This window comes from Gouania willdenowi, chromosome 6 (genome assembly GCF_900634775.1).
Source record: "Gouania willdenowi chromosome 6, fGouWil2.1, whole genome shotgun sequence".
In the NCBI taxonomy this organism is placed as follows: Eukaryota; Metazoa; Chordata; class Actinopteri; order Blenniiformes; family Gobiesocidae; genus Gouania; species Gouania willdenowi.
In genome coordinates, this window is record NC_041049.1 from 64,194,394 (window position 1) to 64,208,875 (window position 14,482).

General features: G+C 39.1%; 2 protein-coding genes across 2 annotated transcripts in view; both read left to right on the forward strand.

Moving 5' to 3' along the window:
* LOC114464281 (zona pellucida sperm-binding protein 3-like) lies at positions 1-14,188 on the forward strand. The gene is made up of 9 exons (XM_028448327.1): positions 1-171; positions 1,570-1,877; positions 2,663-2,781; positions 2,856-2,959; positions 3,048-3,225; positions 4,602-4,719; positions 4,787-4,869; positions 5,058-5,146; positions 14,118-14,188. Exons 1-9 carry the CDS (start codon positions 27-29, stop codon positions 14,186-14,188), a joined length of 1,215 nt encoding a protein of 404 aa, XP_028304128.1. The 5' UTR covers positions 1-26.
* The window catches only part of LOC114465194 (ceramide kinase-like), a 24,687-nt gene continuing 24,233 nt past the window's right edge, over positions 14,029-14,482 (forward strand). Inside the window, exon 1 of the mRNA XM_028450034.1 lies at positions 14,029-14,345. Within this exon, the coding sequence (XP_028305835.1) occupies positions 14,210-14,345 (136 nt within the window). The 5' untranslated portion in view covers positions 14,029-14,209. The remainder of the gene's footprint in view (positions 14,346-14,482) is intronic.

Below are 14,482 nucleotides of genomic sequence, written 5' to 3' on the forward strand. Positions count from 1 at the left end.
TAGAGTTCATACTATAGATTAATAATATGTTGACCTTTAGAGTCTTAGTTTGCCTGTTTTGTGGAGCCTTCACAGGGGCCACAGTGCACGGTGTGAACCTGAATGCATTCTCAGCTCGACAAAGGCTGAGGGAACAGAGGCCAGACCAGCTCCAAGTCCACCAACAAGAAGGTAGACTGGATCCATCAGGAGAAGAGAAATGAGGCTTTTTAGTAGAAGACTGGTTGGTTTGGAGAAATTAAGACAAATATTTTTAGCACCTTTTGAACTACTAGGTGCATGTGGTGGTAAATTTAACTTCTGACTGAGTTCTTAGAACAATATTCCCCCTCAGGTTGTTTCACTTAAATTTTATGCAGAAGACTAAATGTTTTTAATGTATTACCTAGGTTCCCAAAGTGGGGTACAGGTACCCCCAGGGGTATGCAAATTGTCATAGGGGGTATGTGAATGAAAATTCAAAACAATGACAACATTGGAAATCAGAATATAGAGCAGTTAATGCTATTGCTAGGCTAATGCTAGGTTATTTCTATTGTTAGGTTAATGCTAGGTTAATTTTATTGCTATGTTAATGCTCTTGCTAGGTTAATGATAATGCTATGTTAAAGCTAATACTAGGTCAATAATAAGGTTAGGCTAATGCTATTGCTGTGATAATGTGGATGTTGATGCTAGGTTAATGTTATTGCTAGGGTATTGCTAAGCTAATGCAGTGCGACACGGGCCAGCACCTGCATCCTCTTTTGCATTTTCTTTAGGAAATGCAAATATTCTAGTTATTATATAATATTCCTCAACAGGATAGATGAAATTCACTGTAGGGCTACATTGTATATGACATTACGTTATGTTTAGGTGAAGGGGTACGGGACTGTGAAAAGTTTGGGAACCACTGACCTATGGACTCAGTGACTGAGACATCTTGTTTTACTTTTATCTAATGTTTGTAATATGAGCAGTTTGAGCCATATTCAGTTGAAATGTGCATTAAAGGTTCCAGCCAGTCAAACTCCATTCATTTAAGAAGGCCACACTTCTTCCAGTTTATAAACTCAAGTGAGCCTAACCATAAAAATGCTAGCATTGAACACGTTTTGTTTTTTTGTGTACCTGGTGTTCAACACTTGCACAAATACTTGATTATATTCATTTACTGGTGATTCATTTGTTTTTTTGTTTGTTTTTTTTTTTGAGCAGGGACACAGAAACCTTGTGTACAAGGAAACCTCAACAAAATCAGATGATCAAAATAATAGATCAGATTCATGTACATTTGTAATGTCTATTGATACGTTCAATGTATCCATAGCCACGGCCTAGATTGAATTGGCGTATTAGTTGCATTAAGCCCCATCCTCACTGTACTCTGACCAGATCATGTTTATAAAATGACTTGAAACTTTGAACACTTTGGCATGAATTTTATCGTGAATCCAGGCTCTTCCATATTTTCTAAATTAAATTCATTACATTTCTTAAGGTGAGAACAGTAGGTATCTGGACTAGTATTGATGGTGTCTTGATCATACTGATGAACAAGACTAATCAATTTCTGCTCTATCCCAGGAGTCTCTCAAAGCAAATTACCCCTCCCTGAACCTTTTACCTGGAAGTATCCGTTACCACTGGCTGAAGAAGAGCCCAAGTATCCTCCTCACTTTGAGCTGAAAAGCCCAACGACACCCAACAGTGTGACGGCGATCTGTGGGGACAACACGGTCCAAGTGGAGGTCAAAAAAGACCTGCTGGGAATCGGGAAGCTGGTCCAGCCTACAGATCTCCTACTGGGAGACTGTTCCGCCACAAGAGAGGATCCTGAAAGTCAATCCCTGATCTTTGAGTCAGAGCTGCATGGATGTGGCAGTCAGCTGCTGGTGAGATTTAATTTTTTACTAGTGTAGTGTAGGTTCTCAAACTTCTTTGGCTCCAGTACCGTTTTTCTCTTATTTCTGAATCCAAGACCCCCTTTTGTCTGACTGTAACATTTTGATTAGAAAACTATTCAAAAACCACCATAGAGCATAAAGATGGCATATAAATAAGTGAAAACGCATATTTTAAAGAATCTCTTTTTATGAGTAAGTGGAAAGAAACAGCATTAAGTGCAATGGTTCTTTTTTTTTTATTTTTTTTTTTAATCATAACTCCATTTTGATTGAATTTCTGGTTATCAAATACTTTTTTTTTTTTTTTTTTTTTCTAGTATTAGTTTTAGGTCATATATACTGTATTTTTCTTTACTGCATTTTAGTTTAACTAGATTTATATTTCACAAAGTGAGATTATGGAAATAGTTCTTTAGGATTGTTTTTTTTTAAAAAGAATAATTCTCTATTAATTTTTCAGAAATGTCAGGCGACCCCAAGGTTGAAAAACAGTTAATTTTCCACTCTCTCAAATACCCCTTGTAGTGCCATCACACACCCCTAGGGGTACAAGTACCCCATTTGAGAAACACTGCTGTAGAAAAAGTTTGAGTCCCAAAAAATTTGCGATGTCTTTTTTTTTTTTTTTTTTTCGACCACAAGAATTGTCTCTAAATTCTTTGGCCATTTCATTATTAAATATTTGAGTTTCTTTGTATCCACATCCTTATTTATTGGGCATTATTTCAACTTTGTACCAGTTTAATCCAAAAAAGATTACTGTCATATTACAGATGTCCGATGACTCATTTGTCTACATCTTTACACTGACGTACACTCCCCGGCCTATGGGAGACAGTCCCATCATCCGCATGACAGACGTGTCCGTCACCATCCAGTGTCACTACCAGAGGTCAGTGAGTAGCTCCCCACAGGAAGCAGTCTTTCCCCTCTAACACTAATCATTCACTTTTGCTGTTGCTAAAGGAAGCATGACGTGAGCAGCGGCCACTTGAAGCCAACATGGACACCGTTCAGTGCCAACATGGCTGCAGAGGAAAGTCTGCACTTCTCTCTGACCCTCATAACTGGTTGGTTGTTGTTTTTGGAGCTACACCAAAACTCAGTTTCCATCAGCCAATATTTCTTTGACCAAACAACAATGTCTTTGTCTCCCAGACGACTTGCAGCATACCCGTGCATCCCCCGAGTTCCTGCTGGGAGACATGATGAAGTTGGAGGCTACAGTCAAACAGTTTCATCATGCGCCGCTCAGAGTCACCGTAGACAGCTGCGTGGCCACAGTCGTCCCAATAGTCGATACGGTCCCTCGATACACTTTTCTGGGAAACAATGGGTATGTGCCTAGGATTCCTTACCTTCCGACCTAATTTTTGCCTAGGTGGCAAAAATACGCAAACCCTACAATTAAATAAAGATGCTAATGTTTAAATGTAGGCTATTCCTGTGAAGGAGTCAGTACTTTAACTTATGTAAAAGTACATCCTAAATTTGAGGGGAGTGTAAAAAGTTAAATTAATTTTTAACCATCTAGCATTACTTTCAAACTGAATGTAGTTGCTTGCGTGTGAACATGGCATAATTAGTAAATGTTGTCTTTTCAGTATTTTTCACATACAAATTTATACTTTCTGCACAAATGTCCATTTTAATCAAATGGGTTTTTCTGCCTAATCAAAGTACTTGCTTCAGACAGAACTGCATGATTCTTTTGAAATGTGAAAAAATACATAACTAGTCTTTTACAATGGTCTACTGCTGGTGGTCATTCATATACATTAATGTATATAAGTCCCTCCTTCGTCCTATAGACCCTTATACAAATGGAAACGATCAGAGTGCGCCCAGCCAATAGGCTCTGACTTCCTGTTTTTGAGACTGTCAATCAAAGTGAAAGTGGAACTGTGCACGTAAACAAGGCCGCGCATCGCAATAGCAAACGGGTAAATATGATTTTGACTTTTACCTGATCCATAGACCTTTATCAATGCAACCTTATGTTCCATGATGCGCGTGCAGAAAAGTAGAGGTGTGACTTCTGGTAGATTGAGAGGCAGTGGGAGGAAGTAAGGCTGTTTAGGGCGGGACATCGAGACATCTCTCAGAAACTCCAGATATCAGCTTTAATCAAACTCACTAACACAATGTGTAATGGTCTTCACAATGTCAGTTTGTGTAGTATCGCCAAACTAAAGCAGTCTGAGGTTGAATTACCAAATGTATCTGTAACACAAACTGTCCAATCTCCTAAATCATTATCATCAGGCATGATAAACCCAACATGACAACACAGCTTTTACAGGTCTTAAAATTATTTTGACCATTTTTACCTGAGATTTCCCAGGTAATAATCACAATGTATAACTGTTACAATTGTAGCACGGTTTGGAAAAAAAAAAGGTCAATACAGACACCAAGAAAGCCCTACTTTCGGTACATCAACTAGTTAAGTTTTTGATTGTATCCTTAGCCTACAGTCATATAATTCTGATCAAAAGGTATATATATATTTTTTTTGGCATTATACATTTAATTGTTTAGGACTGGTTTAGTTCTTTGGCTTGTACCATACCACAGTGGTTGACGGGTCAAAAGTCAATGTCTGGCTCAGATTGTGGTCGCCTTTGCTCTAAAAAGGAGTTGACTGATATGTAGCGATCTATAAACTATTTGTATTTTTACATGCATCTTACTGAACCCTCTATTGCACAGGTGTCTGTTTGACAGCCAGCTCACAGGCTCCAGCTCTCAGTTCCTTCCTCGCACTCAAGACGACAAACTGCAGTTTGAGGTGGAGGCGTTCAGATTCCAGCAGGAGAACACTGGTGTGGTAAGATATTGAACCAGTTAGGGTTGCTGTTAAATTCCTACTTTCAAATGATTTATTTGTTTTTTAGATTTACATCACTTGCAGTCTGAGAGCAACAGCAGCTGACTCACCAGTGGATCCCACCAACAAGGCTTGTTCATTCTCTAATGGGTAAGAAAGTACACATCTTTCCATCGGCTTTACCTGCAAACACTAGGTTCAGCCCTTTATAACGTTATTGTATAACTGACATTGGTTAATATAGGTTTTGGTAATGTAAAGCCCACGTCTTCCACTGAGCTCGCCCAGTAACTGTACAGTAATGTGTGAGAATAATTAATTTGAGTTTCTTGTTATAGGTGGAGGGAGGCCAGTGGAAGACATCATACCTGCTCATGTTGTGACACTGACTGTGGAACAGGAAGCAAGAATGACCTCACTGGATCAGGTATAAGCCGCTCGACTGATATACACCATTGTATTGTGAAATGGTCACTAATGGACTGGGTGGTCAGTTTGTCTTTGAGCGATCCTCTGAACATTTAGGGCTACAGTAGAAGGCCATGCCATAAGATGAACTGAAATCTGCAGCAAGAACTAGTTTTCTGAAAGGATCAGATTTTTAGAAATTCGTAAATGAACCCCCCTCATTTAATCAATGAGCTAAAAATGTTTTTGTGTAGCTATGCTTTATTGCCCATTGTTGATCAGTTTACAGTGGCAGTGCTCTCTTGGCTGTATCTGGTATTAGTGCCGTGTCAATTTGCCTAATCATGGCTATGTAGTGAAGATCCAGCATTCAGACGTCAGTAAATATGTTCTTTGAGACCACACGTAGCATTGAAGACATTGACAGAAGCTGATTTTTTTAGCTAAATCAAGCAGCTAACGCAACTGTGAACTTGAGGTGCCAGAATGTCAAAATGAGGTCTGGGACTCACTCGCCTGAGCAGAGAACACCTTGATTTGCCACTGACGAAAACTATCGTACTATTTTTCTATAGACAGTAATTAAGCAGAGTTCTGTTGACACTGTGCTGAGACCTCCCTCGGCATCCAAACTACAGTCGACTTCTTTAGTTTGCCCTTTTGTTCTCATGCTTAACATCTACATACTGACTAGTGTTTTAAACCTTTGTCATTATTCAAGTTTAATCTTAAGTTGAGGGGTGTGTACATGTATTTTCTGCCTCAGAACATAAATGTCTAGAAATGAATGGAGCGTTGAATGTTTTCTTTTGTTGCAGGTAATCAGTGGGAGGAAGACGCCACTGTTGGTCCAATTAAAATAAAGGAGAGACCATTATGATAAGATCTTTTAAATAAAGTTCTTAGTCATGGAGTTGATGTGTTGCAGATTTGTTTAACTATTCTAGTCAATGTGGTTACAGAGACTCTGAAGTCCACAGAACTTAAAATGGTCAGAACCACTCCTTCGTCAAGTTGACATTATGAACATGATAAAGATTTAAGACTAATCCATGAGTCTCTCTTGCCCAGCCCTGCATCAATGCCCTGTATGAAGGACATACTGAAATTGTCTAACTGTGAAATACATCAATTCTGTATCTAAAGGCTGTTTTATGCTTGACGCATCAACGTGCTGCGCGGAAATGAGACGCACGAAATTCGCATGAAATGACGCATGTTGCATTTATACTTCGTGCGGCTTCTGCTACCAAACTGTAGGGGGCAGTGCATTACAAACACACGCCAACCACGGTACAAAAGGAGAATAGAAGAAGTAGCCGTTTACAACATGGCGGAGACTGCGGCTGTGTCCGAAATTGCGCACTACAAGCCCTTCTCACTCCTTGGGTCTAGACTTCCCACCGAAGTATACTTCCAAGTATCCCATGATGCATTGCGCAGGTACAATAACAAGCGGAAGCACATGGAGTCAAAAATATCTCCGTCAATTCGCCACCTTTGAGAGTTGTGAAAACATTTTAAGTGAGAAAGTGACGAAGTAGAAAATGTGCTCATTTGATCCATAAATCTTGCGGAAACGATTTCATGCCGACATTCCAGAGACCCTACTGACTAAACTTCCGGTTAACTTCAAAACAAGAGCTGCATTCACTAGCACGTTAAAAATGAATGGAACACAGGAATAGATCTTTTGTTTTGAAAAGGGATGTCGTCTTTATAGTTTGAAGCCGGTCCCAGGACTTCTGGACAATGTATAAACCTTGTTTGGACTTGTATATATGAGTGTCATGCCTGATGTTATTGTGACCCCTGCTTTATCACCTGCACACCATCCACATCTGTTACACATCACATCAGCATCCCACACCTGTGTCACATCGCCTCATCAGCCTCTGCCTTATAAAGGTGCTCTCTATGCCAGACTGTCTGCGTTTCTTCATGACCAGCATTTCAGCCGTTTTTCTCCCTGGTCCTCTTTTGACCACCCGGCTTCAGACCCTGCGTCGTCTCCCGGCTTTTGCTTTTTAGATCAGCCCTGGGATTCCCTGCTCTATTGGACCGACCCTTGTCTTACGACCTCTGCCTCTTGGACTTCCCCACAGTACCACCGCTCAATTCAACTGACTACTCGTAGGTATCCAACCTTTTGATAAGTCAAATTAACGTGCTATATGAATTAAGTTTATTTTTAAATCTCCATTAGAAATAAAAGGACTTTATCGTTCTTGGCATGTGATTACTTAATGCTATTAAGTTGTACCATTTTTAGGTTATATTTATAACCACAGTTCCATTTAGTTAAAGGTTAGCAGATAAAGACTCTCAGAGGATGAATGTTACCCCAACTTGGCATAATTAAGCGAGAACATTTTCTAACTTGCAGTATGAATGACTTAATTTAATTACTTCGAACATTGGGGTTTATAGTGCTCCTCTGTGTTTGTCTCTGTACCACCACATTTTTGGTTAAATATCGAGATACATCTGTTGCCTCTGTCCCTGCTTCTGAGTCCAGATGTGCACACATGTCAGATCTTCCCTGATGTGCACTCGCATCCTTCACCTCTGGCTCATAGTTCATGTGAACTTACATTCTGATTACCCTACAGAAGTAAGTACATTTTTGTATTGTAAATGTCATCACCACGTTTTAATTACATAACAAAGTTTTGTAATGTAACGCACTATATTCATGTAGGTGTAAAACTTAAAATATAATGTTTCTAATGCAATACACAAATGCCAATAAATAGTTTTTATTAATTCATTACAGGTTGATGTGCGAGGACCATGCACCAGAATAAATCATCATGTACCCCTGCTGTGCCTGTATTTTGAGGGAGATGACCTCAGGAAGGATTTCAGGTTATCCAGACCAACCCTGGATAACCACATTCAGGTCCTGGGAGACACCTACCATGGGTGGGGACGGGTGCTTGAAATCTTGTTTTGTTTTTTTTTTTTTTTTTTTTTTTTTTTTTTTGTATTGGTTGGCAAGCACCACATCCTACCAGGTTGTGTCAGAGGCATTTCACATTCCCTGCTGTACATCTCATGACATTGTGCACAAAACCAGTAAAGCTATCCAGGCCATTTTCTGCAGGATCATCTGCTTCCCCAACAACTCAGCGCTGCAGAAAATCTGGGCTAGTTTTCAACAGCTTTCGGGTTCCCCAGCTTTCCAGAGGTAGCTGGGAGCATTGATGGGTGCCATGTACGGATTGTGCCACCTGGAAGGTTTCCTGGCATTTACTACAACAGGAAACTTTTCCATTCCATGCTGCAGTGTTCACCCCAACCGACATTGGCCCTGTTATGAGAGCGCGTGATTGTTTATAATTTAAATGTTGATACGTTTGTTCCCATTAATATTTCTCACATTATCTGTAAAGTTTGCTCATTTCAGAATGTTTGCTCATATACCATCACACAATGTTGATAAAGCTCATATTGTAATTGTGTCTTGATGTATGTTTGAGATATTGTATATATTATACAAGTTTCGAAAAAAATAAATTGATTACAAAAACAAATTTCACAAGTGTTGATATAGAGTAACATCAGCACTGGGACTTTTTACACACAGTATCACTCCTCTGTTCAGGCGTGCTAACAAATCAACTTTCAGTGATGAAATGTTCGTGTTGCCTGGCAACAGTCCAATTGTGACCAATGTGTTTTCGAGGAGCGAAATAAATGATTAAAGAAGTCAACTGTTAATACTGTTAACTGAAATCACACTGGCTGTTGTACCAAATAACAGTGAGTCGTCTTGTATGATTTGCTTAGTTAAATTGACATTCACAACATTATTGACAAAATTATAAGCAAGGCACATTTAAAACAAAATATTTAACAGTTTACCACTCAATAAAATCCCAAAAGTAAATCAACTGTAATCACAAAACAGTTAGTCTATACTTATGAATCGACACTTCTGCTTGTTTAACAGCAGAAGCTAACTTTCCAGAGCATAAATGAAAGGCAAATTATATTCTAAATCACTTGTCTCAACCTACAGTACAGCTCAAATAAAGCAACATGAACGCAAATGATTAATCTATTTCAAACGTAGAAGCAAAAAATAATTAAAATCAGTGCAACAATCACAAAGCTAATCTCTAGAAAGTAAACTGTGATGTTACACTGAGATGAAGCGTTACGTCATGTCTCTGAACTATTTTACAACAGTTAAAACAACCACATTATATGATGTGACTTACTGTAAACCTTTCAGCACCGCGTTTCGACGACCCATGAAAAGGTCGTCGTTGTCGGACTGTCATTTAATGAGGTTGCCGGTGTCCTCATCAGTCCCTTTGGAAAAGAAAACTCATGTTCAGTATTGTTATGCGGCTATAGGGATGCTTCTATATCATTATCACAGCAGGCCACACGAGTGCTAAAGAAACACACATAACGATAATTAATATAAGTTCATTACAGATCCTGGCTGGATAATATGCTTGATGACTAACCATAATATCATTTAAAAAGACCCAAGTTGTAGTAGGCAGAGCCCACTGCAGACGACCTTCGTCCCCAGCTAGTCTGCAGCTCACTCTAGCAAACAACTTCTACCAAGCAGCTAACTGTGCTTCTTCTTCTTTTGTGGTTTATTGGCAGGTGGCACTCATCAGTTAAAGGTGCATTTTCTGCCACCTACTGTATCGGAGTATGAACCAGAGTTTTATCAGCTAACTCTGGTCTGGCAGGCAGCAACATGTTATGAAGCATCTGACAAATACCCTTAATGCATTAAATTATGCCTCGACAAATCCATGGGGTGTCAGGATTACTCTTTAACCACATCTAACTAAAAAGCAAGGAACGTCTGTGTGGATGTGTGCGTGCGTGTGTGTGGAGCAAATATCTCCCAGACGCGGTGCGAGTTCGACCTGAAACTCAGTCAACGAGTTCCAAATACCTCAAGTGTGTGTATATGTTATTTTGGAGTAATTTGGTCATTTCAAAATGTTTATTTTAATTTTATTTCACTTCACTTCATTTCACTTTATTTCACTTCTGGACGGCCCCGAAATGAAACCTATTCAGCTTTTGACCTCAGGGTCAATTATAAAAAAAGTTTTCAACAACAGGTTAGACAATTTCATAGAGAAGTATAACTTACTCGCTGTTAATCAATATGGATTCAGAAGTAACCGGTCAACATCACAAGCTTTAATTGAACTAATAGAAGAAATCACAACTTCCATTGACAAAAGAAAATATACTGTTGGGGTATTCATTGATCTAAAAAAAAGCATTTGATACAATAAACCATGAAATATTATTCAATAAATTAGAACAATACGGGATTAGGGGATTGGCACAAGAGTGGGTGAGAAGTTATCTAAAAAACAGGAAGCAATTTGTGAAAATGGGAGAATCCCAGTCAAGATGTTTGGACATTGTGTGTGGTGTTCCACAGGGGTCGGTGTTGGGCCCTAAATTATTCATTATTTATATCAATGACATATTTAATATATCACAAATACTCAAATTAATTTTATTTGCTGATGACACAACTGTACTTGGTTCAGGTGAAAATTTACAGCAACTTTTACACATTATCACTTCAGAATTCATCAAAATTAAATACTGGTTTGATAAAAACAAGCTATCACTAAAACTGAGCAAGACAAAAATCATGATATTCGGCAACAAAAAATGAATCACCAAGCACAGGTGCAGATAGAGGGGGTAGACATAGAAAGAGTACATGAAATCAAATTGCTTGGGGTGACAATAAATGATAAAATTCGCTGGAAGTCTCACATTAAATACATCTGCACTAAAATATTGAGAAATATTTCTGTAATGGCTAAAGCAAAGCACTTCTTAGAAAACAAATCACTCCGCATTCTGTACTGGTCTTACCATACTTGAATTACTGCATAAAGGGGTAATACGTATAAAAAATCACTAGAGTCACTGTTCATACTGCAAAAAAGAGCCGTCAGAATTATTAATAATGTTGGGTATCTTGAACACACCAATCTATTATTTATAAAGTCGAAAATAACTAAATTTTATGATATTGTAGAATTCCAAACAGCACAATATCTGTACAGAGCAAGGAATACTTTATTATCAAGTAACTTACAGAAAATGTTTCATGAAAGAGAGGGAGGGAATGATTTAAGGGAAAAGTTGAATTTTAAGATTCAGAGATGTCGAACAGCAATGAAAAGATTCTGTGTAACAAATAATGGAGTAAGGCTATGGAACAGACTGAGTGTGGAGCTGAAACAATGTCCAACCATCAACCATTGGCTGCAAGAGTTGCGACTGCATGCACCACCTGATCCATTGGTGCTTCCATCAGTCCTCCATGTAAAAGCATGGTAATTTGTTCAAGAAGGTGAAAAGGTTTCCTCCGTTTTCAGCCAGGTCAGTGGGGGCACGAGCCTGGAAGATCTTAACCAAAGTTTCTCACTAAGGTCACCCAAGCAAATCACACCATCTCTTGTACTGTAGTCCTCACTTTACCCATATACATAATACATTGTATTTAGTAATGAATTTCAAGGTTGCCAAACAAGCTTACACAAAAAAAAACATTTTAAATTAAAAAATGGTGGACAAGATGATAGATGCAGTTAAAACGAATGGGTTTTGATTCAAAAAGCGCATCACCACACCTGAATCTAGTAGTTTCCTGCAGCTCTACAGAAAGCCAGGACCAGGGTAAGATCGGAAACGTGCAAGGCTAGACTTTAGCACTCTTGCTTTTCATTTTTGTGCTGACTGTTTCCTGAGGCCTTTGGGTACACAGAGCTACAAGCTTTTTTTGAGTAGTGCAATAAAAAAGCACGACCTGCCCAGTACGTTGTCTGCTGAGGTTTCGTAGGCTGGCCAATGTTGGGCTATTTAAGGTTTTTAGGATTTGAGCCCAAGCCTATTGCAAGATCCAAGCCCTCTCAGACTTGGCAGAAAAAGCTAACCAGTGGCTTTGGGTAAAGTGACGATTCCTCTGGAATTTCAGTAACATCTGTGGAATAGAAGGGTTGAAGGCAAATGCAAGGCAATTAGCTCAATAATTGAAAAGCCAATGAATAAGGCTCCCCGTCTTTGACCAAGCTTCAAACACCCCCACCACACATGAACATGCCCTGATTGACTGCTACAAAAAGACAACCTTACTTGCCTCTTCAGCCTTCAGGCACCCAGAATGTGAAGTTTAGTGCATCAGCCCCTTTTTTTCCATGCTATGCTCACCTGGACACAACTGCCTGTGTCCTGGTATGGCCTTTCCTCATCTGACTTGGTGTTTGCATTCAGTTCATTATGTCCCTGACCAGCAGTGCTGGGTGTGTGTCCAGGGCCAGCTGCTCGGTGTTGCCATCATCATCCATTTGCGTTGACATTGCCACGAGGTGACACAGCTGGAGAAGCTGTGTCACCATGTCCCAATTATTGATCTCTATATGCTGCCCTGACCTGCACTCTTCATTCTCACAAGGAAGCCTCTCATTCCCTCGTTATAGAAGATTTTTTTCTTTTTTTTTTAATCGGCATTCCATCACAGGCCAAGGAGGTTTGTCAGATTGATCCACCTCTGCACTGTCTTTGGGGAGAGGAGGGAATGACTGCAAACCTCAAACTGTACAAAGTCTTTTTGGTTGTATTTCAATTGATTGTGCTTATTTTTAACAGCAGACCACAGAAAAAAAGCAAAAGAAAATACGAAAGTAAAACCAAAAACCTTGTCTACAAATGTTAGGAATGGCAACATCAATAAGTGAGTTAAATGTTCTGTTAACACACAGTGGAAAATGTACACAACGTGTAAATAATCAAGGAGGTACTCATGGAGTAGTGAGGGGATAGACTTGGTTTAAAATAGTGTTTTTGGGGATACAGAGATCAAAAAGGTTGGGAAACACTGGTAGTTGGAAAGCTGGGAAAGCCTTCACTTCTTCACTTATGTTACCTACTCTCTGCTTAAGAGTAGGTAACATAAATGGATGAAGTTTTATGAAGTGGTCCAAAATAAATTGTGGAAGAAATTTGCTTAAAGTTTCATGTGTCAGCTGGCTCATTCCAGAATTAGAGGACATTTTACATCCCAGCCATTAAATTTCATAAAATCCATGTAGAAATTGTTAAAGCAATTAGTTGTACTTATCCTGACATCAAATCTAAATAAACTTGGAGAAAATATTTTTTATAATACCAGTGTCTGGAATACCCTCTAAAATTGCATTTTTCTCGTCCCACACCTTGATGACCAAATTGAACCTCAACTAAAACCCTTAAAATGCAACTTAAGTTCCCTTTATTTTGTATTATTTTGTCAATGTCTCTTGTAATTGTGGAAACGTTTGTTTTAATAGATATTTTAAATGAATATGTGTCCCACAACATTTGTGCAACCCTGTTTTATATATATATATATATATATATAAATTACTATATATATAGCCATATGTAGTGTCAATAAGTTTGTCTTGTCTTTAATCAACTACAACTCAAAGGCATTCAGTTTATTCATCACTCATTTCTTATTTGTTGCTATTCATCATCATCATCATCATCATCATCATCATCATCATCATCATCATCATCATCATCATCATCAATATTTATTCCAGACTCTTAGTTAAGAATTAAAAAAAAAAAAAGAAAGAAATGAAAAGCAAAGAAAAGAAAAGAAAAGCACCAAAATTTACAACAAACAGCTGTACGGTCTCCACAGTTCAGACTGTTACCATATGGCACTGAGTTTAATCTTAGACTCATGATGATATTGTATCATTATTTACAAAGTATTCAATTAAAAAGTAGATCCACTGGGTAAATAATAACAGAACAAAAATAAATGCAACATGTTATGGAACAACTAATTTACGGTGAGTCCCTGAATGCAACACTAAGCTCCGCCTTTATCCGGTGAAAACCGTTAGCTGTCAGAGACAACAAAGCTCGTGCTATATACGGTCCATTTACCGGGCCTTTGTTTTTCAGTCTCTGTGTACACTCAGAGGGAATATGCCCGGACAGAGGTAACCGTGCCCAGGCTGCTGCTGCCGCTGCTGCCTACTCCGTCGGCTGAAGAACGGAGCGAAACGGACCGATGGAGAAGCCGAGCAGGCTGCTGCTCCTGTCCGAGCTCCGCGTCAGAAACTTGGCGTACGACGTGAGCCTGTGCCGGTCACTGCTCAGCTGGAAGAGACTCGTTCCCAGTCCTGTGTACCACCCGTTCAGACCCAGTAAGTCCCACACAGTCCATCTTTATCTATCTGTATGTTTCTCTTTATGAACGCACCCCTACACCGTGAATAAACAAAGGACGGACGGGACAGACAGAGGACGGGATGGACTGAGGACCTGTGGATCTACATCCGCT